At 37.1% G+C, this 18327-nt stretch overlaps 1 protein-coding gene across 2 annotated transcripts in view; it reads left to right on the top strand.

Moving 5' to 3' along the window:
* Positions 1-3501: 3501 nt before the first annotated feature.
* LOC101171653 (F-BAR domain only protein 1) overlaps positions 3502-18327 on the top strand; it is a 46889-nt gene continuing 32063 nt past the window's right edge. The window contains exons 1-2 of one of the 2 annotated variants that reach the window (XM_011474072.3): positions 3502-3716; positions 15210-15255. In XM_011474072.3, the coding sequence (XP_011472374.1) occupies positions 15232-15255 (24 nt within the window). In that variant the 5' untranslated portion in view covers positions 3502-3716; positions 15210-15231. Of the gene's footprint in view, positions 3723-15209; positions 15256-18327 lie in introns of both variants that reach the window. The other variant, XM_011474071.3, reaches the window with a different exon arrangement.

The raw sequence follows: 18327 nt of genomic DNA, 5'->3' as shown, positions 1-18327 counted from the left end.
GGCTGACTTCACACACGTCAGAGCAAACGGGGGGGGGACCTGCGGTTGAGAAATGCTGTTTGGTCACACACCGGAGAAGTCAGGAGCAACATCATCCCAGACCTTGAGTTTTGTTAAATAATTACCATGTGGGCAGTCGAACCCCTCTGCAAAGAAAGAAATTACTGTTAGTGTTTGATTTAAAAAAATGAAGTTTTAAGTAAGTAAAGACACTGTTCATATGTATTGGGTTTGTAAAGTTTTTAATGTTATTAATAGTGTGGTTTTGATGAATAAAATGTTTGTACTGCAAATGGGTTCAAGATTTTTAAATGACAAAAAGGAAACTTGAAAACTTTTCAAAACAGAAAAAAAATCCATAAAAGGCTGGTTTTGGGCTAAGGCCAATATGATAACACAAAACAGTACAAATAGTTGTTAGTCATAGGTCACCAGCTTGTAGCACAACAGTGCTTTGTAAATGTTTACATGAAGCCCATATTTCAGGGAAAAAACATAGATAATTTTGAATACTGAGGTTTTTATGGCACTGTATTTACATTTTATGCTTTTTAAGTTTCATTTCACTTTAAATTAAATTAAATCGTCAGCTAGTATTAGATTAGACCACATACAGTAAAACCTACAACAAGCCATACCAGATTCCTTCTGTATAAAAAAAAACGACGTGTCTACGAAGCTTTATATTTTTGTGGCTGGAAATATTGATAGATTATATCACATCCCCGCTACTTTTCCCTCTTCTCACGGTTCTAATTAAAGGAAAAGTGTGCATTGGTGTTCTTGTGCCAAAGCAATTATGATGAGAGTTGACAGGATCTGGCAGAAGCGCTGACTCTGCAAAATACACAAATGGAAAAATCCTTGCTGAAACTCCCACTGCAGCGTGAAAGAGAGAACATAAAGCCCCTGTCCTGTCATGTTACCCAAAGTGGAACTCCAACAGACAACTTGTATCATCCTTAAGGTGAAGGTTTTCATAGTGGAGTCAGTGCGCCCCCTAGTGCCCAACAGTTTCAACATCATCAGTCTTAAATTGAGCAGAAAGAAGATGAATTATGGTCAGTTTGCACAGGGAATACTTATGACACTAGATAGATAGTTTGATAGATGAAGAGGCATGAATATGTCCTAAAACTAGAAAAGTAAATATGCCGCAACATTCTTTTAAAAACTGCATGAACCTAAAACAAACTTAAATCTGCTCAGGATTTAGAGCATCCAGTCTTTTCATCTGTGGTCTTGAGGTTACTGAGAGATTATTTTGTATGAAACTACTATATTCTTTCAGGGTCTTTGGTTTTTTCCTTGTTATTGCCCTAAAAAAAGATTTGATTTCTTCTCAAATAAAACCTAGCTTTTTAGTCTTTTGTGCCTTTATGGAGTGGTAGCTAAAATGTTTCCAGGCTGACAGTGTAAATAAATGAATAAGGTCACTGTGAGTGTTTGCCATCCCAAAGCAATTATTTAAAGAACAGTGTGTCAAACTGTATTTTTAATGAGAGCACCTGAAGTAATAGGAGTTCCTGAGTATTGAAAGGTGCTATGTTGTGGAGAGAATCTCCCCGACAGGATCTTCCTAGGTCAACTAGTCCTTAGAGACCAGATTAATGGCGACTCAAGAAATTATCAGGAAAAAAAAGATACCAAGGATTTAGATTCCCTCATACAAACAAGAGTTGCGGGGACCAAGAACCACGGAGTCTGACTCTGCTCATTACTGAAAGAGTCATCAAGTTCAGAGGTATAACAGGCCTTGATGAGCCCTGGTTACTTCAAATTGTTTTTGGAGGAACAAAACCAATAAAACATTTCAAATTGTAAGATTTTACTCTAAATTACACTGCTTTGAGAAATAAAAGGTAAAGTTTAAACATGAATACTTAACCTTTCTTTCTGATTTTTATCTTCCTTCAGGCTAACAACACATCAGGGAGGCAGACGCTTCCCAAAGAGACCAGGGAAATATTGACACAGATGGATGCCATCCACTTGATATTCCAGCAAGATTAACGGGCTTTTGGCGGGTGTCTCAGTCTGTTTTTCTGGAAGCAAAACCATGTCTTTGCTGTGTTTGCACTGGAAGCCATTCTTCTGTTTTGGCATCTTTGATGAACCGGCATATCGCAAGCTAATTTAGAATGTGCTGGCTAATTTGTAGAAACAGCTGTGATGAAATAAGGAGTCATTTAGATGGAGAGATGTTTCAAAGATGATAAAAATGCACACGCAGAGTCATTCTGTAAGTAAAAAAAAAAAGAACAACTGAGAGCAGATGCCGAGCAACTTCCTGGCTGTGTGCAAAAAGGTTTCAGTGAAAATCAACAAACTAGAAGTGACTTCACAAGAAATTAGTGTGCAAGCATAGCACTTGTTCAGTCCAAAGCAAAATGAATTGCTATGGGGATGTATTCTGAAGTATGAAAATGATCAATAAATGAGAGCATTTTGCCCGATTTAGAGAAAACACTTATGTAGGATCATAACCAAAACACCAAACAGATGGACTGATGATGCATGACTGAGTTCAAAAGCTCAATTAATTTTATTTCTGAGATTTTACACTGGATTATTGGCCCAGAGTGTTACCCCTCATTTTATTAGTGCTTGCAGATGGATGGAAGAAAGATAGCAGTTACACAATTTCATAAAAGTCAAATCAGCCTTCTGTAGGTTTTTGAGAAAACATGATTTTAAGACGCTGCCTCAGTTCAGGTACAGATTGTCATTCCTAAAACACTTTGTTTTTCTACTCTGCACCTGTTTTGTTTTCGTTTCTGTGCCTCATTGAAAATGAAAGGACGGAAGTATAATCTGGTGATCTCCATTGCTGCACAGGAAATGTACACTAACCATGTCACTGTGCAAAGTGAAACACAATTTGCAGAGAACACATTGTGCTGCACATTGAACTGGTTTCGATAATGTGGCACTGAGGACAAACCAGGCTTTGACACTTCCAGCAGCCCAAAAAGGCACACAAAACATGATTATATGTATATGATTATATATACATATATTTGTCACCAGAACATATTACTTAAAATGATTGAAAAAAAAATAATTCTGCATTTTTGAACATTTCATGTTCAGAGTAAAAATACTTTATTCTATTTCAGCACAGCTTGTTTTATTTTTTAATACAAAATTGCACCAAACTTTGAAATATAATACGAGAAGATTAAAAAAACATACAACGCAAAATTATCTGTACATAATAGGCTAACTTTGAGACCATTTGCTCATTTTGTGTGTCTTATTTTGAAACAGCTAATAAATGCTGAGTAGTTGTTTGATAGTATAGACTTTACACTAAAAGGTTTTTTTTTATAATTAACATACTTGCATCTTTATATTCCCATTTTTTTCGTATTTGAAATAATCATTATTTTATGGAAATAATTGTTTATATATTTACTCAGAAGTACCAAAACCTTGCATTTCTCAGCGTAGTAACAATTACCCAATTAACACTGCGTATACAATTTTCGCCCCGCCTTTACGCAGTTGCTATGCCTACTTGCCGGTTCTCCTCAGATTGACGGGTCTAACAGCCAATCAGCAATGAGTTGGGCGGGTATTGCGCTCCCTCGGAAAACTGCCCAGTAAATTTGTACTACTACGATCAAACCGCTCAGGGTGAGCACAAGTGCCGAACCGCCGCTGTGTTGACGGACCGGAGATGGAAAATATATGCTGTGGTGTCTGAAAACTCGGTACAGGTACATTTTTTCTGTTGGTTTTTCTGTCAGCCTCCGGGATAAATTAATTCAGAAGTCCACTCGAAAGACTTTGCAAAAAAAAAAAAAAAAAAAAAAAAAAAGCTAGGCTATTAGAGAGAGAGGCGGAGACGCAGGAGAAGACACGCTTGTTTGACATTTGAACGGAGGGAAATTCATCTACCAAAAAAAGGGGGGCATAAGCAAACGAAAAATAAAATAAATACTAGAATTTAGATGCGTTTTGAAAACGCATCTAAATTTCAAAGGTGGGTTTCGGGTTGTTGTCCCAGCAGCATGCATTGTTTGTTCGCCTGGCTCTGTCTTGATCATTATGTGAAGCTACCTCTGCACTTCTTGCACTTTTGTTGATTTCTGTGCACTAAAAACCCAGGGTTTAAAATGAACATTTAAAGGGAGAATTTACCTCCTTTAAACCTCAAGAGAACGTCTTTCAGTTTGCATAGGATCAGAACCCGCTTTTGAAACATTTTATAATTGGAATACTTAATTTGATCTCTGTTTGCACAATTTGGACGTGAGGATTAAAAGTTTTAAAACATTTCAGATTCCCACAAAAGAAACATTATATTTAACCTATGCCATATTTTAATATACACTCTTTTAATATACCCATGTATTTAATAGGTTAAATAACATTTGACACAAGCTCACTTGAGTTACCTTGGAAATTATTTTTTTCACAGTAGCATAGCAGTTTGATTGACAAACAGGGTAATGACATATTTTTTTCAATTCTATTACTTTTATTTTTCACCATACTGTGCATCCTCTTCATGTCCTTAGTATCCCAGCCTGTTAAACTAGCTAATATATTTAAAAAAAAGCATGTCTTTTGGGTGCATCTTTAATAAAAAAAACAACAACAACAACAATTTTTTGGCCTCCTCTAATCTTAGTTTTTAAAAGAGAAAAGGAAAGTTTAATATCAGTAGTCACATTGATACATCCCATATTAATTTTCTAAACAAAAGTTTATTTTCAGAGATAAAGGTTGTTAATATATTTTTAAAGACCCACTCCGATGAAAATGGTGTTGTTGGTGTTTTAACATGTTCTTTGTGGCATTTTTCTGATGATGGAGGACATGAAGAAAATTAAGCTTAAAATTGCATTTCTGAATATTTCTTTATACAAACTGTGAATCAGAAACAGATGAAAAATCCAGTTTGAATAAGAACTTATTCGTGATTTAGTAAATGTTCTGGGTAAGCCACAAGCTCTCTGCTCCGCTCTATTCTAATATAGACGACTAGATCCATGTACGTCTTCATTTTCCTCATCTGAGCTAGCATCAGCATTTTTGTTGCACTGGTAATGTTAGGGTGGGGTTGTGAGCAAGTGGAAGAGCGTGGACAGAGATGGATGATGGGAAGTAGGGGTGGGCCTACTCTTCACCACTTGCAACTCCAGGGTTTTTAATTTCAGTGCTGATGTAATGGGTGTAAGTCTGAGGGGTGTAAGTTAGCCAGGGTGTCGCTGCAATAATATAACCAACTTGGAATTTTCCTCTGACTGCCTGTGAGACTATCAGCTTTTTAAATAAGCATTTGACTTTGAATTTGAATTTCAAACTGAATATACCGGTAGTAACATCTGCAGCCAGAATCTTTTGCATGTTACAGGCCACTGGCCACGGTGTCTGTGTGTTTTCTTTTACCTCCATTCCTTAAAAGCAAAAGGTTGGATCTGAATGTTGCTTTATAGATTTATTTACAGTTTTATTATATTTTTATTATAAAAGGACACAAATAGAACTGTATGGGTGTTTGATCGTGTGGTGCTGTGACAGGCTTGCGACCTGTCTTGGGTGTATCCCGCCCTCGCCCAACAGTTGCCAGGTTAAGCTCTCATTGCCCTTTGCCTTGTATACAGCAGGGTTAAGAAAATCAATGGATAGAATAGAACTATTATTTTATGTCATAACTTAATGAGCATTTCCCTCCAGAGTGGCTAAGCGTTTAAGTAAAGAACAGATTGTGTAGCGAAAAACTGTTTTGTATTTGATCTCTAACACTTATAATAATATTCTTTACACATATTTAATTGCATCCAATTTACCTCCAAGAATGTATGTCATGACTGTTACATAGTCTGTAAAAATGAATCTAAAGAAAAAAGTATACCTTGGCCTAGAGGAGACTATTATAAGTTTAAACTAAAAACACAACTGTCCACTGAAAATGTTCATTCAGAATCATGACTGGTTTTACAGAAGTCATTGCAAACACACTTAATTAGGATTGTATGTGTACCTCCCTTTTTACAAGTCTACTCGAGAATACTCGATTCTGATTGGCTGCTGGGTGTGGGTTAAAAAGTGATAATCCACAGTGATAATGCACGCCTAAAAAGAAGTTCCTGTCATGCAGCATAAATGTTCTATATCACTGCGCTGGCTTCTTTCAAACAAACTTTAGCTTCTTCTGGACAAAAACAAGCGGTAAGAGATTAACTTTCTCTCTGAACTGATGCTTTACTTAACGTGTCGGGACGACAGCATAATATCGCTTTCCTTTGCCGCTGCAGTCGAGGTCAGTGCCGGCTCTGATGACTAAGTAGCATGTTGTCACCTTTCTCAGAAATACATGAATATTTTAATGCTTTTCTCTATTGTTTAAATTCTCAAAATTCAAACCTTCATAGAAATTAAGTCCAGGATGATAGAATGAAAACAAAAATCTGATCACAATCAAAGATATCTGTAGATCTCAAGAGGAGATTGATTGACAAGGTCTCCAGCCAGTCATGGAACAGAACAGAGTGCGCTGTTTGGGGAAAAAAAGCAGCATAATCGCTCTAAAAGAACGAGCAAAAGATTAACTGCGACGTAGAAAGTGAACATTGCATTCTGTTCTATTTGACAGGGGTTTTTAGAGGGTTTCAGATCCCGGCACAGACTGCAGATGGGTGAAAAAAATGGCCAGATTGGAAAAAAAAAATCACACATCGCCGATATTGTTCAGGGGGCCGGACCAAACATGGAGGTGGGCCAGATTCGGCCCGAGGGCCGTAGTTTGCCCGCCCCTTTAGAATATATAGAGCTACAATTCTAATTCTAGTTTGGAGCTCATATGTGAAACGTTTACATTTAAAGCTACAATTTAAGCTTATTTTTTATGTATCCACGTTAGAATGATATATTTTTATGTGTATTTTTAGACATATGTAAAATAGTTGATTTTCAGCTCATTGTGTTTTTATTCATGGAGTTTAAGAGGATGCCAGATGACAACAACAGGGACAGTGGAAGAGGCAGCACTCACTGGTTTTTCATTTTTATTTGATTAGATTGAAAGTGGACTCTGAGCTGATGCTCCACGACAGCAGCTTCCCTACGGTCCTGGAGCTCCAATGTTCCAGTGCCTGGAACTGCACACAAATTCAAAAGAATCATTTGGGGATTCCTCTATTTTTTCTGCAAGTTGTTATTACGATTAACTAAGGTTTTTGTTACTAATGGCTCTCCCTCTTAGCACTGAGGCTGTGTATGACAGCTATGAATTATGCATGTTTAGCCTCTCAAATTTAGGCTAGAGCTCTGCAGACCCTTGTTTTGTGTTTGCCAAGCAGGGCAGCACCCAGAGGCAGGACACACTAAAGCTAACCTTTAACAGAATTAAAATGCTTTCAGTGAGGAGGAGTCTCTGATTTATGTATTTATTTTCACAATTACTGTCTGTGTTTGACATTATATTAAGCCCTGGTTGTGTAGAATTAGAGAGAATAGATGCAAACCTGCCATAGAATCTTGTTCTGTGCAAGTTAGAGATATTAAGATGACGTTTGAGAAGCTGAGACTTTGGAGGGGCAGACAAGGACCCTTATTTCTCACCACTCACCACTGTACAGTAAACCTGCGGCGGTGCTGAGCTCATGCAAACTGCTGGGTCTCCTGCTGGGTTGGTTCTTCTCCACTGGTGCCCTGTTCTCGCTCACAGCTGGTCATGCCAGGGCTCAGAAGGGATGCTTTCCTGGTGTGTTGTCATAGACGGGCCTAGGCTGAAGCTGTATGCTGCAGTAACAAAAGCACATTCAGGCAATGGACAATGGGCAGCTTACGGCCTGGGTTGTGTTTATCACTCAGCTTTTTTTTTAAACTTTCACTTGCATTGCAGCCTGCTGTTTACTGTGCTTGCACTTTCTTTTCTACTAGCTGTCTTTGTTACCAAGCAGTTGAGGATAATCTCTCTGCCTTGTGTTGTTTCTTGGTCATTAAATATGTTTTATCTTTCTATAAATGAGGTTTCTTCACTTGTTTTTAGCGTTGACATAACAGATAAGTAAAGATGTGTGAGATGTGAGACCTTAAGAAAAATGTGTTTTCTACCAAAAGTGGTTTGGTATTTAAAAATCCCCCAAAAATCTAGAGCATATCTGTGAAACTAATGCCTTGCATTAAAATACAAGCTGCAGCTGTGAACTAACTCTGGTCAGCAGATGTCAAAGGGAAGTGCGCAAGATTTGCTGGGTGAAGTCAAATGACGCCAAAGTCAAAATGCCATCAAATTAACTCCAGAATGACAGAGGACTTCATCTGCAGCACAGAACTCAGTTATTTCCACAAATGAAATGTCTTGGTCTTGTTTCTCAGCTAATGTTATAGGATATGAACTGACTTTACCAACACTGCAGCCAATTCAGATTTTACATTTTTTATTTTTCTGCTGGCTCCCGTCATTTGAAAGTATAATCCCACGTTCTCATTTATAATTAGTGCAAAAGCTGAGATATTCTGATATGAAGCATCAGAATGCTAATGTATTGGCTCTGAAGGTCAGGGATTGTGTTGACACACGGGTACTGCAGAAAGTGATGTAAATTTCACAGCTTTTTTGTAACCTTGCGGGTGAGGGCAGCCAAAACATAAACTTGACCTAATAAAGAACATAGAGTTGACATGGTGAGTTGAAGGCTCTTTATAGTTTGAGGCAAAGCTATAACATTTTCACACTTGTGGTATTTGATGAACATGAATTCCAAATTATGATAATAAATTTCAGATAATAAATTTCTGTTTGTTCTTTTGACTAGACACAGCATTCACTCTAGACACAGACTGGAGTGTTGGATTTTTTTTTATTTTTTTTTAAAGGTTTTGCACCAACAGACTATTTTTAAAAAGCACTTTTAAAGACCCACTTCAATGAAATGGTGTTCTTGGTGTGTGTTTTTAACACGTTCTTGTAGCATTTTTCTGAATATGGAGGACATATACATAAAGAAAATTAAAATTAAAGGGCCTATATCATGCTTTTCTTAAGCCCTTTAGAGTAAATTATATATCCATATATCCATATATTTGATAATGTATTACCTTTGGCACTCTAAAGAAGGTTTTTTTTTTTCTTTTTTTTTAATACTCGCCATTTTCGCAGCAAATTCTCTTACCCGGAAGTAAAGACGACTCGATCTGAGACGCCACCTTTTGCTCCTTGTGGGCACTGCCCATTTAATGACGTGAACCTAACAACATCATAACTTTTGCAGAGATGGATTTGCATAATGTGGAACCTTATAAAAGCATTTAGCCGATCAACGTTAGCTCCGTTGAGGAAGTGGGAGTGTGTGTTAGTCTGGGAGCGGTGCTGGCAGCCCAGACTCTTCCTGGAAGGGGCTGTTCCTCACTTATCTACGTTACAATGTGAGGACTCACTTGTTTTCGTGGATTGGGAGGGGCTGGTGCTCAGAGAGCAGGTTTTTAGAGGAATACTCAGAAATGTTTGAATGGATCAATATATCGCTTTTGGGTTGTTGTTTTTTATGAAGAATTAAAATTAAGTTGCACTTAAAAGCTCAAAAAGTTAATTTTTTTTTTTGCATGATATAGACCCTTAAAAATCTCATTTTAGTTTTTTTTTTTTTTTTTCAAATTATTGTGAATCAGGAGCAGACGAAAAACGTGCTGTTTGGAAAAGATTGTGGAAAATACCCTGGGTGGGCCACAAGCTCTCTGCTCCACTCTATTCTGATGCATTCACTAGTAGACGACTAGATGCATGTACGTCTATGTTTTTCTCGTCCAAGCTGGCATCTGCATCAAAACTGTACGATTGAATAGCTCCAATGTTGTTTGCCATTTTTGTTAAACTGATCATTTTGGTTTGGGGGTGTGAACGGGCTGTTAGCTAGAGATCACGTTAACAGAGGGCTTTCAGCAACGGGAAGGGGAGGTGGGGTTGCTATGGACCTACTGTCACGCCCCCATTTAGGGGCGAATTATTAATGAACTCCTGCCACTCTGCCAAAATTATGTCCTAGATAATGACACAGGTTTTTTTTTTTTGGCTAAAAAAGACCACTGGAAATACTTTGACAATAGATCAAAAGATAAGCAGAGTGTTGACGTGTCCTTGGGCAAGACATTAAACTCAACATTGTTCCTGGTGGTCTGTTTAGCAGCTTGCGTAGCAGCACAGGCTGTGTGTGTATGTGTGTGTGTGTGTGTGTGTGTGTATACATGAATGGGACTTGTGATTCTAAAGCATTTTGGACTGTAATCGAGGTAGAAAAGTACTATGGAAGTATTTACAGTGTATTGGTTTTAGGGAACTACATGCTGTTCTGTTTTTCGTTGGTAGGTGTTAAGATTAAACCTGCTTGTGTCTAATATTGAATTTTCTTTTTAGGATCTTTAATCAATTCTTTGTGCAGTTTGGAAACGGGTGTTTTTGCTTAATTGTGCAAGAAAAAAAAATCATCTTTGAGTTACTTTGCTTTTACCTCCATCTGTCCTTACCTCCATCATTTCTCACTCATTTTCTTCTTTGCATCATTTTTTTTCTTTTTTCTTTTTTCTTTTTTACATCTTGAGCCCCTGACTAAAGCATCTGTTTGTGAAGTTCCTGTCATTTCATGTTCCTCTGTTCCATTTCCTTAGCTATTATTCTCTCTGACTGTGAGCAGTTTTGTTTGCAATTCGTTGCATCTGTTGGTGCTGTGAGATAATAAGGAGAAGTGGATGGAGGTGGTGGTAAAGAGTATGTGCTCTCTTCCTCCAGAGAGACATCTGCCGGTCGAACTGTTTTTCCTCTCACTTTCCTCTGTACAGTTTTAGTCGTAAATTTTTTGGCAGCTGACTGTGTGTTGGCAAGCTAGGCTGGGTTGGCAGAGAAGGAGGTCAATGTGCCTTCACTGATAAGGTTACAGGCATCTTCAGGAAACTGAATCAAGCTTTTTGAATTTATGAAAAGACAAACAAGTGACAGAAATGTGTAAATCGTGATTTTTTTGGGCCACTTTATCAAGAATTTTTACCACATTTTACGATTTCTTCTACAATTAAGATATTCATGTTTTCAGCTGTGTTTTTTCAAAGTGCATAAAGAAACTTTTTTTAACACTGGGTTTTGTTTTACCTGTATAAGCAGCACACAGACTTTTTTTTTTATTTAACTTCATTTCTAAGGACAAGCCACAGAAAAAAACTTGTAACTTGAGTAATAAAAGATAAAAATTATAATTTATAGGTTTCTGAGGGAAGTAAATTTATAACAATATTTATGAAATCTTGTTTTGCTGGCTGTTGACAAACATATTATTGGTGCATTTAAAATGTGAATTGTCAACCAACATTACATATTTGTATATTATATTTTTCTATATGGTTAAAAACATGCTACATATTCTGATTTTTCTTGTGTTTTAACGGAAAGTAATTCCATAATGTCTGATTGTGATAATGATATGTGGAGGTGCAAGTAAAAAGTAATGACCTTTTAAAATGTCAAGTCTTAAATTAGATTCTTTCTTTGAATTTTTTATTTTTATTGTGAATAGTTGGTTGCTTTGACTCCAGGCTTCCTCCATGCAGCAAATATGGTGACTAACATTACATTTTTATTACATATCTTTACTGTTTTTCTCTGAATAAAAGATTGACCATTGAGAAAATGAAATATTAAGGTAGTTCCGGTAAGTTCCATTTGTATAACTGCAGATGGAGGGGCTCCCATGGTGGGTATCAGGATGGGGTCCTGGTCCACACACTACTCTTTCTTTGTTTTTCCGGATTGTGCTGTATATTAAAAAAAAAAGGGTTAATAAGCTCAAGTAAGGCCCACCAGGCTGCAATAAGAATACAGGTGGCTTTGTGTGCCTCACTGTTATTGGATCCTGCTGCCCCCTCCTTATTTTTGCATCCTGAAAACCATCTGGTGGTTTGCTCCGGACCAGAGCCCCCTGCGTACTCTGGCATCAAAATCTGGCTAGTTAACATATATTTGTGGGTTAAAATAGCTGTGATCCCAGATTTTTCAGAACAAAATATTTCCAGTTCTAGCCTTTAATGTATGCATTACATCTACATGAGCTTGAATTGTAGAAAAATAAACATAAAGGCAAATGTGCCCCCAACCACTTTCATCAGATTCATCATTTATAGTGTATATTGTGTAAACAAAAAAATATTTTTTCCATAAACACACAACACCAAGTGCTGTAAATGTAAATACAAATGTGACAACAGTTTAACAGTGAAGTCAAACAGATGTTCTAAAGTCTGAATAGATTTCAGCACTTTTAATGTCTTTGATCACTGCAGAAAATGATCAAAAACTGCAGGCAAAACTCACCATACGTTGTGTTCTTTTTGGTGTTAATGTGGTAAAATAATGGTGTTAATGTGTGCTTTAATTGCTCTGACTTTAGAACATTGACTATAAAGCTAAGAAGCTTTCCTAAGCTGCGTTCACCGAACACAATTTGCGTGTCAGGGGCGTCCAGTTTCAATGTTAAGTAACCGATAGACGGGATTGTGGGTTCTGCGGTGTGATTTGAGCGTTGTGGGCGGCGCTGGCCTGGCAGCAGCGCTATTTGGACATTGCGGTGCAACTTGGGCATCGCGGCATGTCGAGAGTTCAAAAATCTGAACATGGAAAATGTTTACTTCTTACAAAGTACAAGTATGCAGTACTGTATGCAACAGCCTTTTACTGTGCAAGCTGACATGCATTTCTATGACTTTTTTATTTGTTGAATATTTTTTGTAATGCATTTTTCTTTAACTTATGTTGCTATATTAATCGTTTTTTTTATTGCAGGCTTAGCCCATGTTCCTCTAAAGCACAAACCCCCACACAGATGTCTACACTGCTACCACTGATGTGTTGACCGCAATTCTATAAATGTTCTCAACTTGATTCTGTTTAGTTTGCCTGGGCTCCAAGAGCTAAAGAGATTTCAAATAATAGGTGTCAAGTTTCTTCCCTCACACATGTCAGGTGTATAGAAGGCTGGGCTGACATTTGAGGAGTTGTAGCGCCACAAACATATTTCTTACAGGGTTTTCCTCTGTCCATATTATGCTTTATGTCACTCTTTCATAGGAAAACCCTGCAGTCTCCCTCTATCACGTCCTCAGAATGTGTGCTTTTAAGGAGTCACATGACTCTGAACATATTACTCTCATAGCAGCAAATATAGATATCAAGAGCCACGTGTGAAGATTACGCAAGTGAGTAAAGATGTGTCCCGATAAACACTGCGTTAGATGTTCCAGTCATTTTTTTTTAAAATCTGTTACGAGTTGCCCTAACATCTGCCACCATCAGTTACCAGTGCCGGCTTATCATTGACCAGATAAGTAACTGGTTTTGACCAGACTCTAAGCTCCAGGAATATTTGAATATTCTCTTGTTCTGTTGAGTGTAAGAAAATCTGTCACTTTTGTGCAAGCACACATCCAGCTCCATAAATACCTGCACAGTGAGTCCTGAAATGGAAAACGTCTATTTTTCATTTGTTTTGTGTACCTTTGACACAGATCAGCACGACAAAACAACCTCACCTTGAACAGGTCATGGGACTGGCTCATGGAAAAATGGTTTAGAAATATGTGTTACTCTTTTAAGCCGGTCCCATGAGCCTGATCACTTTCTAGACTAAATATCTCTTTTTTGTTCTTTTAAGTTCTTCATTAAAAAAGGCTGAGAGTTTTTTGTTGTTCTATACCGGTTAACATTGATTTATTTGTCAGTTTTACTTTAATGATACCGACTTCCTCTTTTTGTGTTCTGCACACTATCTGATCAAACAGAGAGTTGGTTGTGTGCTTTCCAGCCCCTCTGCTGAGCCAATTAAAAAAGTGTAAGGTGTGTCAGTTTGTGGTTTGGTCCGGCCTTGTGCCGCCACCGCGTTATGCCAGGTCCCCCGGCCTGAATGGAGACCATGCCAACACAGGGAAAAGCCAGAGATGGTTGGATTATTCATTCTAGTCTGCATGACAGTTTTAGAGGAGTTCCAAGCATGAATGGAATTAGTTCACATGCTACAAAAATGATGTTCAACATTGGAGCTATCCAGCTGTGCAGTTTTGATCATCCAGATTCCAATTCAGACGAGGAAAACAAAGACGTACATGAATCTATTTGTCTGCAAGTGGATTCATCAGAATGGAGCAGAGGAGGGAGCTTGTGGTCTGCCCAGGATATTTTCTACCATACACACTAGCTTTTTTTCAAACTGCATTTTTATCGTCTTCTCCTGATTAATATTGATTTGAAAAAAGAAATACTCACAAATGCAATCTTGAACTTAGTTTTTAGTTACGGGTGTCAAACTCATTTTCACTGAGGGCCACATCAGCATAGTGGTTGTCCTCAAAGGGCCAGATATAACTTATACATGTAACATGTAATTAAAAATAAATGTAACTACTCCTTAATGTTAAATAACTCATTATTTATTTACTATAACATTTTAAAGTGACAATTACAGTTGCATAAAAAAACAAATGTTTTCTTGTTACTTTAGCATAAATCCTTTTACATTTGATTCTGTCAGGTAACATTATATGGACAGTGTTTAAGTCCTATCATATAGTTTCCCAATCAGATATTTCAAGTCCGATTCCCTGACTATGAATAAATACACACCAATTTTTTTTTATTATAAGAAATTAAAAACTTTTATGCTCTCGTGGGCCACATGGAATGACATGGCGGGCCACGTTTGGCCCGCGGGCCTTGAGTTTGACATATGTGCACTAGAACATGTGTCAAAACACCCAAAACACAATTTTCCTCAGAAGGGGTCTTTAACAGAAGCAGGTAACTGAGCGGATCACAGCAGACTGCTTCATCTCTTGGTGATGGCTTGTTCTGTCTCATTCCTTCCAAACGGTTTGTCCTCCCACTTGGTAGTCCTCCTTTCCTCCTCTGTGTTTCCTCGCTGCTCTGTCATCAGCATCCTATATCTGCTGTGTTTCTCCTTTGATGTCATCTGTTAAAGCCGTCTTTCCTGTCTCCCAGGTATCCGCCTCCTATGCTGAAGGTGTCTATCAAGTCTTTTAAAAGATTAGAATCTGACAGGGTGATGGCTTTTTATCAGAGGGCAGAAACAAAACCAATAGTAAATCTGTTTTTATAGACTACATTATTTTCTTCCAGAAAGATGATGAAATGTCAAAAATGCTGAATGTTCTGTCGCTCGTCTTTTTGTAATGGATCTTTTCTTGTTTTTTGTGTGCAGATTGGTGTAACTCGGAGTAAATATGGCCTTTCAGGACAACTTCTGGGTAAGTGTCTTGACAGCTCTTAAAAAGAGTAATCACTAATCTCTAACCACAATCATTTATTCCGTCCATCACTGCTGAATCACAGCTGTGATTCATTCAGCTCTCCACTGATCTCCTTCATGGACAGTCATGTCTCTGCCTCTCTGACGCTTTCTAAGTTCACTTCAAATTGTCAATAACAGTTTCGATCTTTTTATTCAAACGTTTGCACATATTTTATCAATTGCGCTGCAGTTATCCACAATTGTGTTTTTGTAACTCTTGCTAAAACTTTCCTTTGGGTTTACTCGTTCAAATTTAGAGCCAGGCTTCTCTAAATAATGTATTAGATAATTGAGTTCTGTAATACATTGGTTATTTTCGTCCGACGAAGTTACATTTTTAATCAAAACTTTTTTTTTTCAAGGGACATAACCACAAAGGCATCTTTTGTTATGTTTAGCTCTGAAACTAAACATCAGGGGGTCAGCTTTATTATAACTAAAGTTCCTACTCTATCAATGGATGCAACTTTTTATGCTTAAAGAACCATTTGGACCAGTTTCTTACTGGCCAAAAACTCAGTGAAACCCTCAAATTCAACTTAACAGTAAAAAAACAATTTATGTTTTATGGCCATTATGCCATTTATAAAATGTAGAATTTAAATATTTACAATAAATAAGTTATAAGGGTTATATTTTTCTATATATTTAACCGTTTTAACTTCTTTTACATTTGATAGTAACAAAATAAAATTTATTCTGCTCAAATTAAAACTGCAAGTAAAAAGCCAAGTCAAACATGGCATTTTCTATGATTATGATTTTGACCTTTATTCTTTTCCAACATTATAGATGTAGAATCCAATTTAAAAAAAATAATCTATACATGTAAATGCAATTAAATACTTAAAGAACTTCACCTCTGAACAGCAACTAAAAAGTATTCAAAAGCGAAGAGCCACAATGGAGGAGTAAAACAGCCACATGTGGCTCCAGAGCCTCAGGTTGTAGACCCCTGCTCTTTGCATTATCTCTCAGTTTCACTCTGAGTAAGAAGAAGTTGCATAAATTTAGAATGTAGCTTTTATTAAGTAAATCTTTGGCCTTCTTATCTGCTCTGTACAACTGCATAAACTGGTGGTTTTCATCCCACTCGCCCAGCGTCAGTCCTCCTGATGATTTTTCTGCTTTTTAAGGATCTTCCTTCTGCTCTGATCTGCCTCCTTGTTTTTTTTTTTCTTCTATGGCCTCTATTCTCTCTGGCCTTTCTGTCACACCTGCTACATCTATTTCAGGTGTGTCCTACTTTTCCCCTTCTGTTTTCCCACACTTGCAAAGACTTTGGTTTAATATTGCACATTTAACTGCAATCAAGAAGACACAATTTCTGAAAGGAGAAAGTTCTCTTATAACTCAGAAGTTCTTCAATTAAAAGTAATTATTAACCCCCTTTTTCACATTTGATAATACAGTGTTTTATTTCTTAATTTTTTAAAACCCTTTCAAACATTCATGGTTATTATTTTTTGTTAAAGATACCTGTAAGTCTGTATCCGGTTGTATGTTTTAGTGTAAAAAGGTTGTTTAGCTGTATACTGTAAGTCTGGAAGGATTTGTAAAGATATTTATCAAGATGTGACAATGAAAAAGATAAACTCTGATTTAAAAATCAGAGTTTGTGCTTAATGATTGCCATGTGATCTAACAGAATTCATGTTATCAATATCATGTTTATTCAGATATTTGCCTTCTGTTTCAACCAAGCTGCTTTCCTACCTGGGATCTGTGCTTCCTGAACCTTCGGTTAGCTAACACGGCCTGGTGGGAACAGCACAATCCCAGATGTTTGCTACCACTGTGCACTCATCTCTCAAGGAAGCCTATTAGCAGCAATTCAGTGCTTTAACAACTGATTAAAAGCCCACTCTGATGAAAATTCACGTTTTTTGGCGTTTTTTCATATGTAACATTTTTCTCATGATAGAGTACGTATAAGAAGAAAATAAATATTAAAATAATTTCTTTGTTCAAATCGTAAATAAATGCTGCTGGGAAATACTGTAGGTGTGATGTAGAACCTACAACGGCAAGCCAAAAGCGTCCTGCTCCACTCCATTCTGATGCATTCACTTGTAGACAACTAGATCCATGTTTTCGTTGTCTGAACTGGCATCTGGCTCAAAAACTATACGGCTGGATAGCGCCAATTTTGCTCGCCATTTTTTGTTGCACCAGTAATGTTAGGCTGGGGTTGTAGGAAAGGGTGTAAACAAAGAGATGATAAGAAATGGGGGCCGGCTTTAACGGTCTCATCCACGACTTAAGGAGCTGCTAAATGTAATCTATGTTATGGATCAGGAATGAACAGAATTACAATTCAGTTTTATTGTAAACAAAATCAATTCTTAGTTTGTGTGAAGAAACGTTAACATATCTTGGAGAAAAGTCTTTAAATGTAACTTGTACTTTTCCTCTGACATTATTTTGAACCTCTAAAAGTTATTTTTTTCTTTCAAATGAAATTCTTTTCATGAGTAACATCTGCACCTCATTACTTCTGAGATCCTTTTATTGTCAGTTGGAGATTGTGACGATATTTTTGCGGAACTGCAGTTTCAATATTTCTTTCACTCCTTTTTTGTGTCAGTTTTGTAAATAATAATTTTTTGTCAAAAGCACCGGCTGATAAAAAGTATCATCTTCATCATGTTTTAATGAAAATGTCTTCACATCTACTCAAGTCTGGTTATGATGTGCTGCCATAGACTGTTAGTCGAGGGTGGAAATTACTATTTTCTTGTGTGTGTGCGTGTCTGTGTGTGTGCGTGTGTGTGTGCCACAGTCACACTTGTAAAAAAAAAAAAATTACAGTAAAACACGCATTTGTTTTGTAGTAAACAGTTTTTTAATATTTTTCCCTTGCCTGAAGCAGAGTCTGTGAAAAGAGAAAAGCAACACATGCTTGTGTTTTCATCCCAGTCTGCTTTTCACTTTAATGTGTTTCTGTAGAGTAATCCTATGGTTTTCTGTTGTGGGGTAATTATTTAATTCAGTACATACATTGTCTTTTCACTAGAATTCTTATGTA

This window comes from Oryzias latipes, chromosome 4, assembly GCF_002234675.1.
Source record: "Oryzias latipes chromosome 4, ASM223467v1".
NCBI classification, from domain to species: domain Eukaryota; kingdom Metazoa; phylum Chordata; class Actinopteri; order Beloniformes; family Adrianichthyidae; genus Oryzias; species Oryzias latipes.
The sequence above is the reverse complement of the archived record's forward strand: the minus strand, read 5'-3'. Positions and strand labels throughout refer to the sequence as shown.